This window comes from Takifugu rubripes, chromosome 10 (assembly GCF_901000725.2).
Source record: "Takifugu rubripes chromosome 10, fTakRub1.2, whole genome shotgun sequence".
Classification (NCBI taxonomy): Eukaryota; Metazoa; Chordata; class Actinopteri; order Tetraodontiformes; family Tetraodontidae; genus Takifugu; species Takifugu rubripes.
The window spans coordinates 6025171-6049635 of record NC_042294.1 but is presented as its reverse complement, the minus strand read 5'-3'; the positions used below and the strand labels follow the sequence as shown (position 1 = coordinate 6049635).

The following is a 24465-nucleotide window of genomic DNA, read 5'->3' as shown; positions in this document are numbered from 1 at the left end:
GATGGTGTCAATTAGGCCATCAAACCACTCAGAGGCCTTAAAAAAAGGAAATTGTAGTGTGGCAAAGCTATAAAATGCATTGCTCAGAGGAGAGTTTTCAGCTAAAGTGCCTGCTCTTCACTTCTCCTTCCATAATGACTGCCTATAATTTACATTATAAACATTAGTTACATGTGTTAATATCTGTGAAATCCCACAGTCCCTGTATACGACGCATAATTAACAACAGGCTAACTCTTTGCATTAGCCAATCCTTGCCTACCATTTGCATAAAATCACAAAGAGAAAAAAAACGTTTTGTCTTGCCTACAACAAATGGGCTCGCGCTGAAAATAGATTTAAAGAGATGTCACCCATCACTGAAAAAAGCAAAATGACAGTGCATATTCACCCTGAATAATGGGAAAAAAACACATGCTGGACAAGTAGGACAACCAGAAACAGAGCAAACATTCTTCAGTGCCAACTTTAGCTTTCTTCCAGGCACTCTTGCAAAATGCGGTTAGCCTATTGCAACTGATCAAACATGAACTGTCGACAAAAGTAAAGCTGCTGCACAGAAATATGCACAAATTTCTTGTGCAACTCATCACTATCTCTCTCTGTTCCATTTTATATCTATTGGAATGTACCACTGCGTTAAACTCAGAGCAAGATGAAATTCCTAAAGAAGGGAATAGTATCGGAATAACCCTTCTTCTGACGGGCTGATATAATTTTGGACATAATGGTGCTTTGCACACAGTATTTCTCCACAGAAATCCTCACTAAACTATGTAGATGACAAAATATTTCTATTTTGCTGGATCAAATAAAAAACTATATTCAAAAGGAGACTTTACAGAAGCTAAAACATTTCACATCCACATTCACTAGGACTAACACGTAGCAGATGCTGGACAAAGAGCTAAGCTGTATGGTTTGGAAGACAAGACTATGCTTTTTCTAGTTTTTGACTAAATGACTAATAGTAACCACACGCTTGCAGCCCAGATTAGATCGGGCCAATAATAGATCATATCACTAACTTAAGAAAACCCTTACAGGTGTGTTTAGTTGCGCAACTGATGTGTCAACAAAAGAAGTTGCGTGAACTGACAAATCAAAGTAAGCTGTGCTTTTTAAATTGGGTGAGACACCACAGACGCGTGGCATCAGAGTCCAGGGCGATTTCACAACTGTTTGCTTTGGCTCCAAGTTGTATTTAGTTAATGATTACAAGTATCTGGATGTAATAGTTTGAAAAGCATTTATATTTTTTACCCTATAATTGCATAGATTATGTAAAAATGACTTTTAAAAAATGCATTCAATCAAATAGGAACATTATGGACAGCATGGATAAGTTTCTGTTTTGTGGTCTTCAGAGTATCCTGTTATGTCAGAGTGACACCATCAGTGGGTGTGAATGGATAATCTCCGTTTTGGGGGATGCTGACAGATGGGAAAGCATGCAGGCTGCACCGGGCTATATTTAGCCTGGGTTAGTATGTCGATTGAGTGACGGTAGACCAGAAGAGCTATAAATATCCTATGACGGGACGGATCTAGAAGCAAAGGCAGATAAAATGGAGTGGGAGAGAATAGAAAACCGAGGAGAGGGGAAATGAGAGGATGAGTGAGAGGATGAGTTCAATGAACTAATTCATTCGCCAGCGCAGTTGCTTTCTTTGCTGGTATACGTAAGCACTTGAGAGGCCCTCCATGGGACAATGAGGCCATTGCTCCACTTGGTGATTTACAGCCAACCCAGAGCAGATTCAAGATGCTGGCAGCTTTAATGCCTCACAACCACACTATGACAGCAACTAATGGCCCTTTGCAATTGTTTTCTCTGACAAGTGCTCTTCAATCTACTGTTTAATACATGTCTTATGTCTCTTTATGGGTGTGTTATACAAGAGGTAATTTGTCATAATTCTAGTGTTGACAAAGACGTGCTCACCTCTAGCATCATTGGTCCCAGGGCATCTTTGTCAATCACACTTTGGCCTGTTGATGACACGTCAGCCTTCTGTACTTCCTCCTCATTAGCTGCTGCTGCCTTTTCTGTTAAAAAGAAAGCCAAATGCAACAGTTTAGAAGGAAGAGAAAACAAAAAGATGCTGACTCCTACACGCCCACAAAACTAACCCACATACTTCCGAGGAGATTTAAACATCTTCAACTAAAAAACTGTTGGAGCGGCTGAAGTTGACTGTTGCCACATTTGTGCAACAAATGGATTGTGAATTATGTGCAAAAGAAATATTAGGAATATAAGGAAAGAACAGGAAAAAAAGATGTTTCAATTCAATATTTACCCATAACCTTTAAATAAAATAACTACAGTAGATTTAATTAGGGATGGAAATACTGTGTTAACTTCAGTACCTGCATGACGGTGCTGTGCATTAGTGCGTGTGAGTGATCGGGTTAATAACCATGCAGAGAAGCCTTATGTTCATAGTGTAGGCTGCCCTACTTTTGAAGATGATCATATGAGAAGCAGAATATGAGGAGGCTGTTGGGCGCACAAACTGAACTGTCAGACTGTTCCAACAGAGGAAGGAAAATGGATTTTCTACACGGTGAGAAGGTAATTTTGAAAACAGAAACCACATTTTCTTTTATTTCTGTCTCCACTAATAACATAAATGAGGTTTTATTCCTCCCGGTTTGTGAGATTGTGGACCCGCATTTATCTTTTTCAGCAATAATGATGTGTGCATCAGCAGGGCGTCTCAGGTCTAGCAGGGCCTAGCATACCGGCACAGCTGTTGAAGGTGTGGATCTATCACTCATCTAAAAAGGCACCATGAGAACCAGGGCAAAAGTGTATGTTGGTTTTCTGAATACAGACAACATAAAACCACTTCACCTGCATTTAAAAAAGCCCATGAAAACTCCATTTTTAATTCATAAACAAGAAAAAGTGAATCGTAAAAAAAAAGACTAAATAAATCACCAAATCAAACAACCTGCATCTGCAGAAAATACATCAACCACACCTTTGGGATATTAACCTTTCTAGTTAGCTCCTCATGGATCACTGCAGTTACCACCACCATATCACACAACAGACTGTCCAGCTGCCCGATGCTCTAATCCAGGTCAGGAAGGAGCTTCCTCCAGAGACCGTTCGTTATCTAGTCGGAAGCATGCTCACATATTGAACGTGCTGTTGTCTTGACGAAATTTGAAGAGAATTTAGGCGTTTCCCTAACTTTTATTTATTAACAGTTACGACAGCAAAACAAAGAAAGGGTTTCAAGCTTCTGGGTAGCATTGAGCAACAGGCCAAAGGTTTGGTAGCCAAGTTTGGTGCCAGGAGGCATTGAAGACTTTACAGGGAAATTAACAACCTCAGTGACGCAATTGTTAATTTATTTTGCGATGCTCTTAATAGTAGATCACCAACAATTGCATTACAAGTGGAGGAATAAGAAAGAAGCCCATCAATGTGACACCGACATATATCATGTCCATTTAACCTACTGCCACTATGCTGTAAATAAGCCACATTGAAACTGACGTATAGAGCATCTAAAGGGCTTTAACATCTAAACTTCTAAACAGCACAGGGACTGTCTGGTTATTAATGTAAAAAGATAATTAGGGCATTTATGATGGGACACCTGCTAAGTGACGACAAGCTCAAAGAAGAGGGCGAAATGAACAAGGACAGACTGAGTGCGTGTGTGATTTTTGCAAACCTTTGTCACTATTACATAACACGCAGATCTGTGAGTCACCGAAAATGGATGACATCATCTGCTGGTCCGATTCATGTGTGGCTGGAGTGAGCCCCTCTGTGGTTGCCAGCTGCCTGGTTGTCTGTTAGGCATGCATCATTCAAGCTCTCTCACAATGTAGCGTTGGTCTTTTATTTCGAAGGTATTTTTAAATTTAAAACCAGTGTTTGAAAATATTAGATCAAAAGTGGTGACCTTTGCAATGGCGTCAATAGCGCTGATCCAAACCCACCATCATTAAAGCGTCACCCTGGATGTGGCTGTCATCACACCACCGCGTGTGACTTGACACTTTTTTGTCGATGGCCCATGCTACCTGTCACAGTAAATACTTAAGAGTATGTAATAGAAAAAAACAGGATCTACCTTGTTCCTTTATTTGTCTGATCTGTTTCACAGTTTCCTTCAGGATTGCACATTTGTCAGGCTTGACATTGAAGTTGTCGATGTCATTGAAGTTGGCGAAGATTAGCTCAGCGAGCTCTTCGATGTATTTGTTCTCTTGCTCACGGTTGCGCTTCTCATTGCTCCGCTTGGGACTAAAAATGAAAGAAAAAAATACCGGATCAAGCGTGGATATAATGAAAAACAACAGAAATGTATATAAAGACATCGACCACAGTAACCAAATAAAAAAAAGGTCTGATTTCAGAAAAAGTCTCACCTGGGTCCTAAAAGTTCTGAAGAACAATCCTTGCGTTTTCGCGGCTCTGCCCTGGCAGGGTCAGATGGGGTTTCACCGACTCCACTCATCATCAATGCATATCAGCGTCTAAAAAACAAACACAGCACATTAATTGAGCATATATGCAAACAGCAAAACTTTAATGTAGCGACAGAATTCAAGGCCCAATCTGAAAAAGGCAAAAATATTGTGGATGCTGTAAGTTAAACCATAGAAGAGCATTTGACAGATTTGGCAGTCAAGTGATGGTGCTGTACATTTCCGAATGCCCCCACATCCTACCGCCCTCTCCTAGTGGCAACATCAACAATCAATATTGACCTCCAACAAGCAGAATAACGAGGAAACTGCCACTATAACTCAGGGGTGTGAACAGGCTGACCCGGGCCTCTGCGTACAACACAGACACACACCAACACTGGGGGCAGTGGCTGATCCACTCCAGGAGACATGAGTAAAAATGGAGCGAAGATAGAGATTCAATCATTTCTCTCTGATGGTGCAGCCCTCCCTAGAGAGGCTGAAATGAGAACACGGCGCTTTGCCCACAGCACTCGGCTGCTCGCTCAAACTCGTACTAAGAAAAACCCATTCGTTACACGATACCGGGCAAAGTCAGCTTTCAGCGGGAACAAAAAGGGGTCCTGACGACAACTTGCATTTACGTCTTTGTCGTGAGTTTTTGGCAGTTTAGTTGTAAGTGCTACTCAACCATTCTAATATTCAAGCAATGCCTCATTTAAGATTGTAGTAAGAATTAGCTTCATGCCGTTACTGTTTTGCGTTATTCTAAGTGACATGCTGGCTCAGGGCTGTTAAACTGCTATCTTTGGGGTTCCTCCGTAGAAGAAATGCTGTTACACTATAGCAGGAGTTTATGTTGCCATAACATGGAATGCCTTCAGAAAGTCCTGCCTCTTCAGGAGGTTTAATCCTTGGTAAAGGCCAAAAATCCAGACATACCCCTATGCTACAAACCCTGAATCAGTGCAGTTTAAACATCATGTCACTAAATGAAAGATAATCAATTATTGATAATAGTAATGTCTTATTAATTAGCTACATCTCTGGCTCCAAACTCTGATGGTAGCTAATGGACTCGCATCTCAATATAAGATGATATGCTGCATACCAGACGTGAACACTTAGCATTCTCCAAATTTATATTTTGCACGGTCATAGTGCTGGTGCAATATAGTGTGTCAGATGTAAAAATAGAAAACAAAAGTTCAAGAATTCATTATGCATTTTTGTCTTCTGACATAATCACAACCGCCATAATCTAAATAACAATTGCACTATTATCCATGTGAACATCTGGATTCAAGTGTTTGAGCAGTCATCTAAATAAAAACAAGACAAATGTGGAATACAAAACAATGGTTTTATGCCAGCATAGGAGTGAGGCATGCTCCAATACGACACACTTGCGCTTCAACCACTCTATAACCATAGAAACAGCTGACACACACTCATTGCTCACCCATTACATAAGACAGAACAGATGACACCAGAGTACAATGTAGAGAAGAAAAGCAAAGCTTAACAGAAGCAGGGGAAGCTAAAAAAGGGAGCTAGTGACCATGCAAACTTGAGTCTGTCTCCCTTCTGGTCTGGAGTGACCTACTTTAAGCTAATGGCAGGGTCTGTGCTTAAATGGAAGAGTCAAAGCCGTGTTGATTGGTCAGAGTGAGGCAGAGGAGACTCTGAAGGGTAAAACACATTTTTTACTCCTGACGATTCACCACGACTGGTACTTGTACAGTACATTGACATGTAATGAACACAAATACTGTGCATGTGTCCTTGCATGATGCTCTTTTGTGCGCCATCAAGGTGTCTTTGTGCTACTGCAACGGGCTGTCCACAAAAATTATAACAGTCTACGTTGGAGGTTATGCACTTTTAATAATGACAACAGAAACAGGCCATTAAACCCTCACAGCCCAAGCGGCTCTCTACATCCCAATTGGTCGCGCCTGGGCAAGTTACCATGGTAAAACCAGGCCTGATTGGGTCTGCTCATCCCAGAGGCTTGGATATGATTGGTTGCATTGGTCTCCTTGAGATGGCAGTAATGATAGCTGGGTTTTCGTTGAGATAAATAAGAGCCTGGAAGTACAAGACACGTCTCAATGACACCACAGCAGACTGCGAGACAGCCCGGCCAGCAGGCAGACCGTTTTTCGTTGTTGTTGCCAAGGAGCCGGATACTCACGCAGGCAGAATAGTCAGGGATTTCTTCCTAAATACGACGCACTGCACTGGTGTTGCTCATCTCAACCTTTTTTCATGAAGGTTTTATTTTTTCATGACAATCAGCTTCTACTCTGAGACAGTAGAAAGATTTTTTTTTTTTTTAAAATAATAAAAAAATCTATTGACTTTGAAAGCACTCGAGGTGATCATAGATGTGTCATTGCTCATGTCTTGGGTGTCACCAGAGCAGACTCTCCAGGATTGTGGTGGAGCCGACCTGTCTGGTGAGGGAGGAATGCAGAGACGGTGCAAGGTTGTAGCTGCTTCTGGACCGACATTTTCTCCAGTCAATTTCACCTGGGTCACGATGTACGGCTGATGACTGATCACAACGCAATAAATCTAAACGTACAACAATGTAAACATCCATCTGTATCTGGGGAGCGGGCAATTTTCCCCATCAGTACAGCTAAAATCCTTCTAAGCTGGAATGCTGAAGTTAATCCCAGCAATCACTGTTCGAGGAATACAGCCTGGACAGGCTGGAGGTCCCCAACAGAAGACACCCACACTGAGCGGTTTTCTCTTCCTAAACAGACTAGATGAAACCGAGAATGACATAAAGAGAACATGCACGTTTCAGATTCAATGGCCTGAAACGGAATCAAACTAGGAACTGTCTTGCTGAGGTCCATATTCCAATCATCTTCTTCTAAAGGCTAACACAACTGTCCACGCCATAGTAACAACAGTTTTATGCACATGTGATGGATAACATGACATGTACCGGTACCTGCAAAAACAAACAAACAGCCCTGTAGCTGGGCCAGTTCTCTCTCAATTCCTTCCAACTATTAAACCTTTAATCTTTCAGAGGCTGCCATAACTGCACAGAGTGTGCTGAGCTGTGTGAATTTGACGGGGGGTGGGGCAACCAAAACACTGAATCACCCATTCCAGTCATAGTATAAAGATGTGGGAGGTGGGAGACACATAGGAGGAAGGGCATGTGCCACCCTGTCATTCCTGTAATTATGTGGGTTAGCAAGACTTTGATTTTTAAATGGTGGGCATAACTGTACATTAAACTCCATCAAAGGCTATTGGAGGACTTTTTGAAGTCTCCTACTGTTCCAGAGAATGCAAAACTAGTTCGAAACTCTCACACAGAGCAATCGCTCACGGATGTGTAATCTGTCCTCACGTGTCTTCTTGGCAAAATGGGGGCCTCAGAGAGTATTGGAGAAAGAGATGCCAATAAAGAGAAGTTGGGGAGAGCAGCAACATGAGACATACATTTTCCCCTGGTCTGAAAGGGAGGTCAGAATGAGGTAACAAAGAACTTTTCTTTTTACTTCTCAATATTTGCAAGGGTGAGAAGTGCTGAGGGAACGAAAACGCGCAGAAAGAGTCTACGACCACAAAACAGGCTATTATTACAAATAGAAATCTGCACCGGATTCACCAGAAATCAGCTTTGATGAGAGTCTGCACTAAACTGTTGCCGTGCTTGCAACTATTACTACCTTAAAACAGATGTTATGGCATTTGAGTCATAAAGAATTGAGCAATAGAGAGAGATACATCTATATAACTGCCACCGTATAGAATAAAAATCACTTCTTAGTGCTCTCATTAAAAACAAATACTGTTCACTGCTTCATCCCACTCAAGAGCTTGGCCATTCCAGAATCCCTGCCAGGTATAATGGCCACAAAGTGGCAGAGAGCAAACCAGGAGCCACTCCCTTCCCCATCCGATGAAAGCTGATCACAGTCATGAATCTTTAAACCTGGCAGTCACTTCAGGCTGTCCCAGCGCAGGAGGAGAAGGAGTGTCTGCATTAAGGGTTGGCTCCCTCCATTTTCAAGCTATAACAAAAATAATTACAGGTTTCTATATTTGTCGCAGCGATGGAGCAACAGAAAGGCCCCCAAAATGTTGGTTCTAATCATCAATGACAGGGAAGTTGGATTAAAGGTATTAAACAGGTATTAAAGTTATTATTTTGAGGGACATTATGTAGTCATCATGTCAAAGTTAGATGGCCTGTCCTCTTGACCTGCGGTCAGATTGTCGTTTTCTTAAAGAAATTCCAAATGATTATTATGAACATCTATGCCACATGTTGGGTTTTTCCAGTTTTCAGTACAATGCTGCTCACCACCCACTGGCAAAGACTTCATTGTCTTTAGCTTTAAAGCAAAGAAACACATGCTTCAATGACACCTCGTAACAGCGTGATAGTGTGACTGATGGGGCGGCATTGTTACTGGAAAAATATTGGTAGAACTATGACTCAGGCTTTTGTGTGAATAATAAATAAAGGTGACTGTCAAGTTCGTCAATCCTCCGTGCATCTTTCCCAACTTGAGAAGGACGGGACATCGACCCAGTTTCCACTGGATTCCACTCAAATGATGAAATGAGATGGTTTCCTTTTCCTTTCTCTGATTTGAGGATGCACTGACTTCTCTATTCAGTTCCTTTTCTTAGGTCACTTCAAACAAAATGTAGATACAAATCAAATGAGTAAGCACTCTTTAGAAATATGTATTCTGTTTAGCCCCAGTCAAGTGACAATGGCACGCACGTTTTTGAGTGAGGGTGGTTAGCAGACCTGTTTTAGAAGAGGACTGTTCCTAGAACTACATTCCTATGAACCTGGAGTGAAAGGGGGCTTTAAACTCCTCTCGGGGTATGGTTTGAAATTCCGACCCTTCAGAGAGGTCAGTCAAGTTCTGGCAGGTAAACAATAGCTGCGTCTGCTGAGTGACATGCCGATCCGTGGCTCAGCTAATGATTGCCTCTTACCGGCTGCCTCTCTGCTTCGGAGGACGTCTCCACAGATGCGAATCTGTCGCAACTTGCCGCTCCCTTTGCCGGCGTTCCCGTACCGGAAATATCCCACTTCCTGTTTCCGCGTGTTGCATTTAATCGGCCCAGGCTGAGCTTGGATCGAAGATTGACTTGACAGTTTCAGAGAGTGTGCTCAGATTGTCTGCCCAGAGGCTCGGCTACTCCTGATTAATCGTTATATTTGCATCTCCCCGGCGATCATAAACATATGAGTGTCATCTCTGTCGACACCGTGCTTTGCTTTGTTTGTTCGTGGAAACAAATGTATTGTGGGGCAGCAGAAACAGCCAGCTGACGGTTTCACTGAATGACGCTGACACATAGACAATGCACAGCAGCTTCAAGCACACAAAATCATTCTAAAAATAGCATCCTATTATGCCTCGGAGCCTCAGAACACATTTAAATGTCTCTATTTTCTTTGTGACATTTAAAATAATACACCGTAGTGGGTCTCGTACTATAATAAAGATAGAAAATCAAAATGTTGTCCACTTGGTCCCCCTGCCCCCTGCACACACACTCATACACTCAGAGCGTTTCTCGACAGAACAAACAGTATTGTAGTAATATACACCATTGCCCTATTTGCTTTTTAAAAAAACCTGCTTTTCTTGTCCTTGAGCTGTGTTACGATAAAAAAAAAAAAAAAAAAAAAAAAGGGCAGCTCTGAAAGAAGTTATCGTATATTGTCCAAAAAAAACTGCTCATGTTTTGAGTTGTTTTACCTCAGTTTCAGTCCAGAGAGTCCCTCAGGCCATTGCTGCAGGAGAGTAATGATAGGAAACCTTTACACATCATCCACTTCACCCTGCTGAAGGAAATGACAGAAAGAAGGATTTAATATCACAAAAAAAGCAATTGAAATTCCAAAATCTGGACTAAAACGTTCAACTGTCATGATGAGGAATGATGCAAAATGCACCACAAGCGTGTCTTTAAAACACTCCAACCTGAACATTTGGACCCAGAAATGCAGCTACATTTAAGAGGTTCAACGTCAACGGCGTGAATTGATCCCAGAGTGGCGCAAACGCACAGCTTTTCTGTCAGGTGAGGCGACTGAATGGATTGGTGTGTGCGCTTTTATGGATGGAGCTGAAAAAGCTTTGTTCTTTTGGTGTTGTTTGAGCAGCAAGGCATCTTGGGTAATATAAATACAGCAAATGAGATTCTAACTATTATAATCAGTCTACCCAGGATCATAGGTACAAAATAACCCATGTTAAAGACAGGATGCTTTCCATCAGCCAGTCCTGCATGAACACTGCTTAATAATACTTCTATCAATAAGCTGCCAAATGAAATTGCATAACTTAGGTTATCTTAACTTTGGATTCCTCTTTTCGTTTCAACTTTCTGGCGTCACTCTTAGTTCTCATCCTCTGGAGGAATTTCCTCTTCGCTTTAATGCTCTCACATGCTCAGTCTCAGTCCAGCCCTGGATCTCTAAGCTGACTTCAGAATAATGGAGAGTGTGAAAATACCGAGCCAGTATATTGATTAAAAACGAGCAAACTGGATCAAAACTGAGAGCGCGGGGTAAAGATTTATAGGGATTAGGGCTGCATATTCACGGTTGCACCCTACTGGTGTGGTCAGCGGTATGACGACTCTGGAATCGCTCTATTGCTCTTCAGACTGGAACACGGTTCCAAACTCTCTAGTTGGCACAGCGGCGCTGACACTAGTTGGCACAGAAATGTGCAACCTAAACAATGACGCGCAACCCTGCCAATGCTGCTGCGGCACTTCCAGGTTCCGCGTTAAGCTTAATACGTGCTCGCGCACATCAACACAACCAGCGATGCTGCGTCCCAGTAAATGGTGCCGGGTGCCTGTTTGGACAGGCACAGATATCCAGAATTGCAGCACACCTTCTCCAAACCATGACACGGGATAAGGGGAGATCTTATTTGCCTCGTGCATGCGCGGTTCAGCCATCTGTTGGCATTTAAAGAGAGGTCAAGGGTCACCGGGTTGAAAGTTCAGGCTGCACACAATTACACTGGTTATAGCCAGTTTTCATTACGCAGGAGAAATCCACAAATTTGGGAGTCTGTGGCACTAAATGTGCTTAACTTTGTGAAACTCCATAACAGTAGTACTATTAAACTAAATTAGATATGCTAACTGGCTGTAACAAAGCAAAGAGCCCATGGAAAGTAAGCAGAAATGTTGCTTAAAGCCCAGCCTTGAGAGTGGTTGGAATCACTACTTTCTCACACACTTGGCAATGTGCAACTCGTTTGACTGTCACTGGGGCTTGGCCAACAATACTAATGAGCCTACTAATCAGGTTCAGGCAGGACAAAGGGCAGATAGTTCATGTGCTAGAAATTGAACATAACGGCCAGGTCATAGGGGGGGTAAACACCAATGGAGCTCCTAGTGGTCGCCTCTTCAATGGTCCGGCAAGGCTAATGGCCTTCGATTCAATAAGAATCAAGGCCAGTGACCACCTTAATGAAAACACCTTGCCTTTTAGCTCCGATCAACACCGACATTTGGACAAGATCTGAATTGTAATCAATAATCAATTGACTTTGTTCCATTTAGAGGGGTGGGGCTACAAACAAGCAACAGTAATGAACCGCATGATCGGATTACGGGAGGGGGAAAAAGGGATTTTGTCATATGCATTAAGCGCCGGGTCAGAAAATATACATGATTCAACACAAATTAGGCTTTAGGCCGGTCCGGTGTAAAGAAGTATTGTTTTATAAGCTCAGAACAGTGCGTTTAAACCAGCAGATCGGCCAACCAACTTCCCTACTACCCTAAAGGAAGCTAACAGGTAACAACCGTCACGAGCAAACATGACTGGAATGTGTCCGCATATTCAGCATTTGATCGCAACCGCAACACGCATGTGAGGAATTCCATATATCATTTAACTCACAGAACATAAATATATGTAAAAGGGGATGTGCTAGAAAATCTATATGAAAGAAAGACCAAAGTTTCTTAATTTGGAGTTCCGCTGTTCCCATATCCAGTTAAAATAGTATTAGTGCTCATTAACAGCAAATACAAGTATGTAGGATTATTTTCTCTTTTTGATCATTTTCTCTTGGTTATGGCAGAGTCTTAACTTAAATAAAATTAGCTTTGGCTCATAAATAGCTTAATAATAAAAATAATAATGTGAAATGAGTTAACTCCCCGCACAGATGCTGACTGAGCATTTATATTAGCAAACAGCTGGTTTATGCTACGGAACAGCAGCGCATATTTACAGAGATAAGAGAGAACTGCGTTTGGATTGGGGATAATTACAGTGGACGCTGTGATGTCAGAGTAGGTTACTGTAAATGCTGTGCCGTGCGTCCCACACAATTGTCAATGGTGCCGGAGCATACTGCAGTCGTGGTTTCAGACAGACGCGGCAGAGACACAATCCGGCGGCACATTTTGCTCTTTCCTATTAAAAATGAGCCCAGATCAAATATGTAATAGGATACGTGCAATATGGGGCAAATATCAGCTCACTTTTGAACATATATCTATATTAAATGTATGAAATGCTGCGGCCATTCAATAAATGTGTCACAAACAAAAGGTAGGATGAACTGAGCAGGGAAAACAAATTCAAAGTGTGTGAAACTAAAATAGCCACAGATACAGAGGGAGCACGGAGTGATCAGGGACAGATTTGTGTGCGGAGCTGATGGTATCATTCTCAAAAATATTTTGAACTCATCCTGTGACTGCCCTGCATGCCAATTTCGTAACTATTGTGTGCGAGTGCCATCTTTAACTGGCTGTCACACTCTGTACGGAATTAGTTCCCGTGGAGGCCCGAGGGTGTACAGTGGCAACACGCTCCGGATAAGGAGGTGCCCTGTTAGCATAGCAAGGAGGAGAAAAGATCCGCTGAAACAACTGTCAGTTGATCAGAAGGACGTTGGAGCGAGGCGAGCGGGCCGGCAGTCAGACAGAATGTACACGCAGTGGCTAAAGAAACCTGAAGGTTTTGGAGAAAAAGAGCTTGCACGTCTGTTCCAGCAAAGCAGGACGTGTGCGTGGTCATTTGGATGGTGTGTTTAAATCCCTGGAATGGCCTGATCAAGAGAGCCGCTGCAGCAGCAAACTAAAAGTCTGCTGCAGAACCCTCCTGATGAATTCAAGGATGTAAAAACCCTGAAAAGCTGTACATTTTAGCAAGGCATGAAATAATTCTTAAAGCAGTACCTTTGATTTTATAGAAACTGTCACAATTGATGTAGCTTGATTTTGTCACGCTATAATCTAACAGCTGCCTTTATCAGATCCCACATGAGCACCTTATCTGGCCTCTCTAATGATCTGTAAACATTACAGTTCAGGAGCGTTCTGGCTTGTTTTTCCAGTGTGGAGCCTATCTTGTCCATAACCTGGGGGACAGGACCTGCTAGCACACGTGCGCGTGCATCTTTAGGTGCTACGGGGATGGTGGCATTGTTAAGCTTAAGCATTTATGGCCCATTGGTGGAGTTAAACGGGCATGATATGAGGCTCATGAATCTCTAGTTTTATGTTCCCAGTCATTAAAACAAGGAAAACAGTTAGTTTAGCTGATGGCTTTATCCTCAGTGGAGGCCCAATACACAAACATGCGTATGTGGATTATAGAGAATAAACGGGAAACCTTCACTCCCCCCGCTTTTTTTTTTTGGAAGCCTTACAAACTTTATTTTGGAAGTACCAGTCCTGCACCATCAGGCAGCTGGCCTAATTCAATTGTTCCGCCTTCCTGGTGCCAAAGATTCTACCTCAGTTGGAAAGATGCCCTTCACGTGTTGGTATCCCATTTCCCAAATCACTGTGGGGAAGGGGAAAATCACACATAAACACACACACACACACACACACACACACACACACACACACACAAAAAAACTTTGGAGTGCACATTAACGCGGCTGCACAACTGCCTTGACAAATGCAAAGTGCACCAGTGCTTTTGGACTTGTAGTTAAAATACTGATTCCAAATGTGGATGGACCAGCAACATCATCCCCTTTAAAATACTGATTTTAGGAAGTTGGATTCTCGCTTCCAAACCGGGGCAGCGACTTCATAAAACCTATGCTTGTTACATCTCGTCTATATTTAAAGAGCTCTTATTGCTCATGCTATCCACAGTCTCTACATGTGAGCAGCCAGAGCCCTGTGGATGCACCCTCAATGTAAATTTACCATAGAATGTGGTTAATGTATCTCGACATCAGACATCGGATCGTGCCGCTCTGCTTGTGATGCGCGCGGAATCTTATAGAAACACTTTAGCTGTTTAAATCGCGCGACTCTCAGAAATCTCCACAATTAAATAGTAAAACCTGCAGCTTTAAAGATGGATGAGTGAGCGCGTCGAACGCCAATACCAGCGAACACAAACCGGAGCGGAGGCGCAGGCACAGTCATGTGACCTTTGCTGCTTCCTCTGCTCGCTGGCTGAGGGCACCTTCCGAGCGCCGAGCGGGAGACGTCGCATCATTTAGCCGGGAAGATCAATATGCACTTTTCAGTGGCTAACCTACTTAAGTGGAAGACCATGGACTGTGGAGATCATTGGATTCCCCGTCAGGATCCTGGGAGCCCTCGCTGGGAGAAGAGCGTTATGTGGCGTGTGATGTTATGAATCTGAAAACACACACACCCACGACCTTCCCACCAAAGGAAAAACCCGAACTAATAAAAATGCTTGACGGATATTTTCAATGCCGGTTGATCCGTTTTATAGGCCGTAACGGGGGGGGGGGTCAAATGGTGGCATCAATATTTTCAAGTTCCTTATGTTGCAGCAGGAAGTTGCAGCTTCTTTCTCTCTAGATTTAATAAAATGAACACCCATCGCACAGGCCGGCCCCTTGTTTACAAGACAGGCTCTCGTCTCTACACAGATAGATGGCTTGGCTGATTTGAGGTCAGCTAAACAAGACAATAGCATCGTGCCCCGGAGCAGAGCGAGGGGGAGATAAATACTCTCTCTCCTCCTCTGTATCAAGGCGCTCTCCCTCCGTCCTCCTTGTAAAATCCTGGCCGTTTCCCCACAGCTCATCCCTCACGCCTACCCAGGACCTGTCATACTGCTGTTGCCATGACAGCACAAAACACGGAGACAGAAGGGTGAGATGCCCAGTGAGACGAGGCGGACGGCAGTGGCGCGTCGTGTCAGGAATTCACCGTGGAGCCCGCTCATGTGATGGACAGGCTGGGTTTTGGTGGGGGGGGTTTTAACCAACCAACCTCAACCGGACGCCATTGAGATTTGGCATCGTTTCCCAGTTCTCTTTAACATATCAGCGTCTCCTGAATGAAGCTGGGAATAAAAGGATGTCGATATCTCGGCTTTTTTAAGCCTGATTCGCTCCACGTATGAACGCGTTTGATAGAATCTACTGCTGCATTTAAAGGGGGGGATCTGCCGAACGTTAAAGTCTAAACTGTTGCCGGGTTGCTAACACACCAGTCGTGATAGTGGAATGGATGAAAGACAGAAGATAGAGCTATTCGCTCAAAACCTGATTAAATCCACCTCGCACTGTTACATCTGTGTAAAATCCCTTAGATTGCACTTATGGGCTTAGCCCATCATTTTATATCTATTTTAAACTCAAGGAAAATCTGTGTTTATCAGCGCCACTGATAAACATTAGGAGAGTGTGCCACAGAGCAAAGGTCAGACAGTTACTGTACTGCATTATGCAACAAGGTGCAGGGCAAAAGTCAGTAAATACAGAAGGGTTGTCTGTAAAAACGCTGGGAAAATAACCACCTCTGCTGCTGGGGGGTGGGGGGGGCAGCAAGGTGACAATAACTACTTTACCACCGATATCTAGGTGGGGAAATTAAATTAAAAATCAACCTTGCGTTTGCAGCTTGGTCACAAAAGCGCTGCAATCAACGCCCAATCGAACGGAATAAATTAAGAGAACACGAGCAGATCTTTCAGACCTCAGCGCCGCACGTGCGTGGGAATTATGCCGCTGCTGCTATTCAGCCGAGCGGCAGCGGCGGAGGTGAGTGCTGGGAGGAATCCAGCTCAGGCGTCAGCTTCCAGAGCAGAAGTGCGATTCCTGGGGGGGGGTTCTGAGGCTTCGTCAACACACTTAGATCAGATACAGACAGAAAAGGGAGCCAGAAGACCAAAGCTAGCGAGACAACGGGATGGAATATAAAGAAAGAATTAAAGGAGAGATCAGCAACATGCTTACATGGCTTCAATTGTACTGCAAAACCTGTTTTTCACGATCTGAGCCAGTGTATAAAAATCTATATACAGCAGTTACACCAATTGCTAAAAGGAAGTCGACACTGTTGAGTCAAAACTTGCACACTTTGCCCTTTAGTGAGCATATGCATGCTTACATTAACTGTACAGGACTGTAGAAAAGAAGATGCAATTAGCTTCCAGCACACCCCTGCATTTAAACATAAATATGCAGTATAACTGGTAAACGTAATACTTAGGTAGCATACACCTGAACTCCCTACTAAAAAGGCGCATGTGCACCTTAAACGACGTCAAAAAGGACCTGTCCTGGGTTTATTCTTGCATGCGACTGTCCATCAGCACAGGAGCCTCCGAGTTGCAGCTGGATAAGCTGTCAGGTTCAATCTCGGCCGGCTGATGTGAGCCGAGCGCCGTGCACCATCAGGTGGGCAGAGTGATGCAACAGAATCTGCTCAACTGGTTCGGCGGGATGCGTTCCTGGCGCATTACCCGGAGGAGCGCTGACAATCATCGCCATGGCACAAGCTGTCTGCCCGTGTCGTCCCGAGTCAGGAGAGTCCCTTAAAAGGAGCGCGACGCGCACGGAACAGGCGCAAGCGGGGAAACGCACGGCGCCCTCGGCTCCTGCTTCCACCACATTTCCGCAGTGGCGTCCGTAGTTGATGTGCACATAGATCTTTACTACTCTGGAAAACGGTGCCACAACAACACCACCGAGCCAACGTGCAACACTCCCCCCCACCCCCCTTTTAAACGCGGATGGACCCTGCACGTTAGGGGTGGTGGCTTGGAAACGGGTCCTTGGAGAACTTTTTGGGTTAAAAACAAAGGGGGGAAAAAAACACTATAAAAAGGCTCGAAGGTGCGAGTTGTTCGCCTTCAACGAGCTCACGTTACAGCTCGGTTGCTAACTAGCATGAGTGGAGTCCACATAGTAACACCAGCCAAACATGACAGAAACAGTTCCGCTGAACATCGACGCGTCCGTGCAGCCAGAACCGACCCGGAATATGTGATTTACTTACCCGACGTAACAAGTAGCGCCAGGGTAGGGTTGAAACAGCAGCGAGAGACGGCTCAAACAACTGTCCTGACTCCCGACTCACTCCGATATTCTGACAACGACGTTCCACCAGCTCCACTAGCCTACAGCTAAACAATTAGCATGCTAACTACGTTCGTGTTGTTGGGGCGAACTTAGTCCGGTGTAGTGCGCTCGGTCGCCCGCTCACTCAGCATAAAAAACAATGCCGTACGAAGCTACTCTGCACGCTATGCTGATCTTGACATGAAACGTACGCGTCACTGTGAGAGCAGCATGTAAATACGGCTGACAAACATTGCAACAACTCGCCTGCAAGCCCGCTGTCTGAGGCGTCCTGTTGAGTTTGCTGCATAGAACACTATTGACACGGGCAGCGGGCTTAGCCGGGAAGCTAACGCTGGCTAATAGGCTAACGCCGAAGCGACAGCCTGTGCCAGACAGAAACACAGCCGAGATTGAAGACCTGGCGTCGGACCGTGGAATTTACAACCAAAACACAACAAATCGCCTCGACGGCGAGCATTAACACCCGTGGCCACTTACGTTTTGGTACTTTACGCGGCGTCCTCGGCGTTAAATCCCGTTTTAGCAGCGCAGCTCTGACCTTCGCTGTAGTGAAACAACATTTCTGCTGGCTAACTGTGCCGCCATGTTACTCCTGCTGTGCAAACCAATGCTGAGTGTTTATCTGGCTGGTAGCTGCTATCCTCCCCCACACCAAACCACATCACGGGGCTCCGGCAGCTTCAAGTCAGTCACCGCCGAGCTCCGCGAACGCGACGGCGACAGTTCGGCTGCTCATGGAGGACGTTAATCCGGTGATTTGAAAACACCACATCCGTGTTAGTGTGGTTGCTCATTTTAATGTTATCACCGGGGTTTCACAATTATACACCTAATTACAATCCCATCGAGGGGTTTAATTTTGGGCATGAAGTGTTTTACAATCGCATTCTGACCATCACGCAATGCGCAATTAATGCACAATTGAAGTCATAAAGCTTTACAACAATACGGCGGGTGGAATGATGGGTGTGAGCAGCAGGACGCTCGTGTGAAAAGTAAAAGTAACTAACTTTTGAGACAAGGGTCGTTGCTTTGGATCTACCCCTCAAAGTCAATTGGGTAGCAGTCTAATGAATTAATTGCACATGGGTTGTAAAAGAAATAGCGGGTAAAACCTCATTGAGAGGTCATTTTTGACGCGTCGTGTGGTCAAACATGGACCATTTTCGCAGGTGGTCGCTTTCGTCCAATTTAAGAGCGCGCAACAGCGACACCAAGCGGCCGTTGGGTGGAACTTCAACACAAACGTGGACCTGAGCCCCCCCCAAACGTGTTTACTACGTTACATCATTGCTTTACTGCACATAAAACACTTTTCTCCCGTCCACAACATGTTTGGAGAGCTGCTGAATTTAAGTACTGAGCTTCTGGTGAGCCCAAATTTGTAAGCCAAATCTTGTTTTGCATATTAAGTTGATTAATAATTCTACTAGATGCTTTAGGTTCATTGCTTTAGGATAAACATTGAGGCAATTGGCAAAACCGTATGGAGGCAAACAATGGATGTGGCTGTCTTTGAATTGTTGTTTCTTTAGAATAACTCAGCATTGCCAAGGTGACTGTTTTTACAAAGCGGCTGATTGCACTTCCACAACACCGCAGAAGCATTTTGCTGCAAAAAAATACGTTGCCACTTATCGGTCGTGCTCATTTGGCACGGTCAGTTTGAGATGGGAGTGAAAACAGAAAAACAGGGCTCTCTCATTTACCTACTGGAGATTTTATGGCAAATGCTGTCAGTATTTTTTCATTCCACTTACAGAGCAAAGGAACAAGGAAGTGTAAATGAGAGTAACTCAACCATGAGGAAGTTACATCTTGACCCAGATCATGTCAGCTCAAACATAAAGGTGTTCCTCTAGTGTAGGAGGTGAAACTGTTTCAGATTACAAAGTTGCAGTAGACTACAATATTCACAGTTATGCTACATCAGCTCACAGGGCAGTTATGCACAACAGTAACAGTGAATCTACAGCATGACCGAATAGAAAGGTTTGTTTCCAGCCGTCGGCCTGATGCAACTTTTATGCGAAGACGTACAACGGCAGTATGCAGTGTTATCTGAACGATGGAGATAAGCTCCAGTCTTCAAAAATTGACAATTTCATAAACTCCTTGCATTAAACAAAAGTGAGCGGGGGCATGGATTAGCATGTAGAGAAAAGGGAAATAATGGACGTAAAATACAATTGAGGTCGAAGCATGAAATGACTTGACAAACGTCTAAAACCATCCTCATAGTTCCTATAATCTTAAAATGACTTACCCTGTACAAAACACTCTGTTTCATTAGGCACTTTTTAAATAGCATGTTGGTATTTTTTTTTAATGTTTTCCTTTTTCATTGAAAAATGGCACAGTCGATTGTTGACTACTTAATCAAGGCGTGCTGGACAGCCAGTGAAACTGCCCAGTTGAGACCCTGGAGGTCCGGCTGGGGGGGGGGGGTCCTGTGTCGGAGCTGGGAATGCATAAGGTGGAGGAGGAGGTGCTGGTTTGACACAGCCGTTCAGGTCAGTGGGGGCAGTTCTTTGATAGGTGGGAGGGGGCACGTTTATGATGACTTCTCTTTTCTTGCTCTTGGCGAATCGGCTGCATGGGAGTTCACTCCATTAACTCCATTGGCTAGAAATCAAAGCAAAATCCAAAATCAGAATAGAATTATATCTGAGTGTCCATCTCAATTATATTTCCTAGGAGGATATTTGGTGCTTTCTTGAAACCTTCTGGGCTCGTAGCTCACCTTTATCTTTCTTTGACTTGCTCTTGGCGGGAGCTGGCTTCTTTTTCAAGGTCTGAACTTGGCTGTGTTCCCTCCACCGGCGAAGCTGGAAGTTGATGAATTTCCACATCATGAAGACCTGAGAGAGGCAGATGGCGGCCAGGACAGTTATCCTGAGAGAAAAGAGACATTAGATTAAAAATACAGATCAAGAGCCAGCCTGAGATGCTCAGTTCACCTTTCTTTTCTGTTTAAATGCTCAGACTGTTGCATTAAGGAATTCTAAAACAATGATTTAAAGGCATTTTAGAGCAGACTCTTGGTTTTGAAAATATGTTTACAGTATGGCTGCAGATGGATCTTTCTTCTCAGGGACACTTACCGGACAAAAACAATGTTAAAGTTTCCTGCTGCCAAATCAAAGCCTTGATTCTCAGCTGTGGCCAGACCGAAGCCCACGGTGAGGACAGACAGGGACAGGGTGAGCAGTCGTCCAAGGACAAACAAGACGGCCCATATGGTGAAGCTGGAAGATACGAGGCCAACTGTTAACCAAGACCTCCCGTCGCAGCCTGACACTGTTAAATCTGAGAACTAACCCGAATTGCCTGTTCTCATTGCTGAAGTAGATCAGACGGGAAACATGGAACAGGAGCTCGATGAAATAGTGCAACACCAGCAGGACCAGACCCAGGCGGTTCAGACTGAAGGACACACAGATGCGATTGACGTCAGCCACAACGGACGCCGACGGCACAGATATCGCGACGATGTCGCCGTTTGTGTTATGTGAAGGTTCTCACTTCAAAATGTAGGCGCCTGCAATGTGGACCAGGTACAGGAAGATGTAAACCAGCTGGCGTGGAATGTCCTCCTGAACGCAGAGAATGGGCGAGCAGAAGATGTCAATATTTACAGCAGCCTCGGGCCGTGCGTTAATAGTAAAGAATGTAATTCTTTAAAACAATGCAAAAGAACCGAGGGAAGTCAAACAGGATATACCCTCAGGGTCTAAACACAAGCTAAAAAACACACTCACCTTCTTTGTCTTTTGGAAATAAAGTTCTGGGAGTGCGTGCAACCAGTAGCCCAGCTGACAAATGAAGTAGAATTTCATCTGGAATCTTCATGTGAATTATTAAAAAAAAAAGTATATATATATATTAATAGTTTCAAGATTCAGATGCAGATAACAACATTGCATCAAACGCTCCCTCTGCAGCACAACTTACGGCATTAGTGTATGGGGATATCCTTCCCATAAATTGACTGGATTTGACAGGAAGTTTTCCTAGAGAGGGAAAAACACATTTTTACCTTACAATCCTTTAGTTTTTGTTCTCAGAACAAGTGAAATGAGTAAACACCCCAGGTTATTTACTATACATACAGAAAGTAGGATGCTCGCACCCCAGCCGAAGGAGAATAAGTAGAAAGCACTGAGCTGACCCGACTCGTTGAACTTGCTGTGCTTAGTTTTGGAGAAATGCTTCTTCTTGTTGATTTTCTGCAAAGACAAATGGCGGTGAATAATTCCGAGCTATCCCTGCGCTTCCTGTGCCCGTGTGTCACACTCACATCCAGCACGTATTCCTGAATGATGGCGTGCATGATGATAGCCACCAGCATGTAGAAGAAGACAGTGGCCAGGTCCTTTATTCCATGGTGGAAGTAATTTACAGCTGTCTCATCTGGACCTTCTGAACAAACGTCAAATGGATTAAATAAACTTTTTATAATTACATATTCATTTTTATCTGGAAATTTGTTTATGCTTTCAAAACACATATTGCACCCAGTTCATCTGATCCTAAATATGAACCATTGAGCAACAACTCAAAACAGACGGTGATTCATGTGTTTATTAGCTGGAATTTCGCAGGTGAGCCCTTTGGATTAATGTGTCCCGACTTCAGTATTAAATGCCTCATAAAACATCACCATTTCTTATGAACTCTTGCCAAAAGAGATGTTTAAAACATCAGAAGTATCACATAGCACATCCACCTAAAGAAAAACCTAATCATTACTCAAAAGTAATCGGAGACAAAACAATAGGCTTATTGAATTTCTTGCCGAATAGAGATTGGTGTGCTATTTACCTAATTTGATATGGGCTGTAAATGAGTTACAAGAGTAAGATTTCTTTTTAAGATAGGAGCCAAACCACCAGGCTGAAAAGCTCCAGGCAGAGTACAAAAAGCTTATCTTTCAAAAGTAGCTGAAAGAAATTAACCTTGAAGTGAGGGGCACTTTAATTGAGAGGCCCTCATCTCAAATTCACCTTACACACTCTTGTCACAGGAGAACATTTTTAATGAGACTGCCTAAATTTAGCTGGCAAAGGGAGAGGAAATGTCCTTAATTTCAATGAGCAGTCTGACTTCTCTTGAAACAACTGGTGAAAACACAGCATTATAGGTTAATAATAGGTTAACCACAGATTCCCACCTGTTATTTTATCCTTAACTTACCGTTTGCTGATATGGTGACATTGTATTGGACAGTTATGAATATCACTGCAAATTTTGAGGTGATCTGTAGAAGCAAGAAAACACATTAAAATGATGTGATAAAGCTATCAAAGTATGGGGTGACTAAAAACAAGATTAAAATGTTTTATTAAGGATTAAATAAGTGAATAATAACGTGTTGCGGTTTGGCTTTCACCATAAACGAGGTAAATGAACTATTAAACAAGATTTGCCTATGCAGTGGAAAAAGCGGCATCATCACAGGAAGTAGTTTCAAAATAAAAGAATTACAGTTTGAGAGACATTTAACCTACACATAAAGCAACGTCAATTGTAATATATTTTTAAAAGTAAACATATACGTTTAGACTGCCATTACACTATTACATTAATTACGCCAATATGTAGCAAAACGTTATGGGTTGCACTTTATTCTATGAACCATAAAAAGGAAATACTTCGAAATAAGTTTCACTTTATATTACTGGTGCAGTTTTTGTTGCCGAGAACATTTTTTCTTAAAGAAGCACAAAAAGTGCGTTAAAGTAGAGCAGCACGGATGCCGACGAGGTGTGGGGACTGAGCTCTTACGAGCGTTGAGCAAACAGCACCGGAAAGAAGTCAACTTTCAGTTTAGCTGCGAGCGGGTTTGTGCAGTGACAGCGCTCTCAGCCGCTGTGCGATTGCCACGTAACACAACCACGCACAAAGTAGCCCAGATGCAACTGCTGTGTCTGGTGTTATTAACACCCTTCTGTCGACACTGTTGCAACATTAAGACATATTTCCGTTAACCACTATGCCCTGGAGACCGTTTCTCTTTTAAATAAGCGCAGGGCCTGTGCTTGAGTGCTCTGAATTACCGAATACAACATAGAAACAATCAGGTTGGTAGCGGCTGGTTTCCATGTTGTGGTGATCAAAATGTATGAAATGCAAATCAGTGCATCTGCAATAACTTAAATAGAAGAAGGGGGCATTGGGTCATCGTTAACAGCAAAACTTTCGAACACAAATGGAACTAATGTGAAGAATAGACCAGATAGGCTTGTTCGTATTCATTGAATGATTACGGGAATTGGACACCCCATTTCCCCGTCAGCAGGTGTGCCGTCCTTATGAGTATCATCAACAGCACACACGACTAAAAGCCATAAAGTGTAAGGCGAAAACTTACCTCAAACATCAACCCCAGGAGGAACACCATAGCAACACAGGAAACAATGTCTGCATGATTCTGGATGATAAACTCGTGGCTCATCACGGGTGGGTTCTTGTTCGTCTTCTTTCGGATAGGCATGTCGGCGCCGTGGGTTTTGACGGGATATTGAGAAGGAGCAGTTGGTTCCGTTCAGGAGAGAATATAATCAGGCTTCAGTCCGAGGACGCGCCGAGCTCACTTCTGCTTCCTCTCGTCGCAGGGCCGGGCAGGCTGCACTTGAATGGCGTGTCATTCTTCAGC

General features: G+C 43.6%; 2 protein-coding genes across 6 annotated transcripts in view; both read right to left on the bottom strand.

The window, feature by feature from the left end:
- The window catches only part of ncoa2 (nuclear receptor coactivator 2), a 35511-nt gene extending 16727 nt beyond the window's left edge, over positions 1-18784 (bottom strand). The window contains exons 1-5 of one of the 4 annotated variants that reach the window (XM_011607914.2): positions 18285-18784; positions 10206-10288; positions 4399-4506; positions 4101-4273; positions 1946-2049 (exon numbers count right to left, since the gene is read on the bottom strand). In XM_011607914.2, coding sequence (XP_011606216.1) covers positions 1946-2049; positions 4101-4273; positions 4399-4490 — 369 coding nt within the window. In that variant the 5' untranslated portion in view covers positions 4491-4506; positions 10206-10288; positions 18285-18784. Of the gene's footprint in view, positions 1-1945; positions 2050-4100; positions 4274-4398; positions 4507-10205; positions 10292-17721; positions 18045-18284 lie in introns of those variants that run through there. The other 3 variants (XM_011607912.2, XM_029842497.1, XM_011607913.2) reach the window with 3 other exon arrangements.
- Positions 18785-19508: 724 nt separating this feature from the next.
- On the bottom strand, positions 19509-24460 carry tram1 (translocation associated membrane protein 1). 2 transcript variants are annotated; one of them, XM_003967942.3, is made up of 11 exons: positions 24181-24460; positions 23004-23067; positions 22108-22229; positions 21920-22036; positions 21762-21820; positions 21569-21653; positions 21333-21403; positions 21129-21233; positions 20912-21055; positions 20551-20702; positions 19509-20432 (listed from the first exon to the last, which is right to left on the bottom strand). In XM_003967942.3, exons 1-11 carry the CDS (start codon positions 24301-24303, stop codon positions 20362-20364), a joined length of 1113 nt encoding a protein of 370 aa, XP_003967991.1. In that variant the 5' UTR covers positions 24304-24460; the 3' UTR covers positions 19509-20361. The 2 variants fall into 2 exon arrangements, with proteins under 2 accessions (XP_003967991.1, XP_011606218.1); XM_011607916.2 differs by having other exon boundaries at positions 22108-22226; positions 24181-24446.
- Positions 24461-24465: the final 5 nt, after the last annotated feature.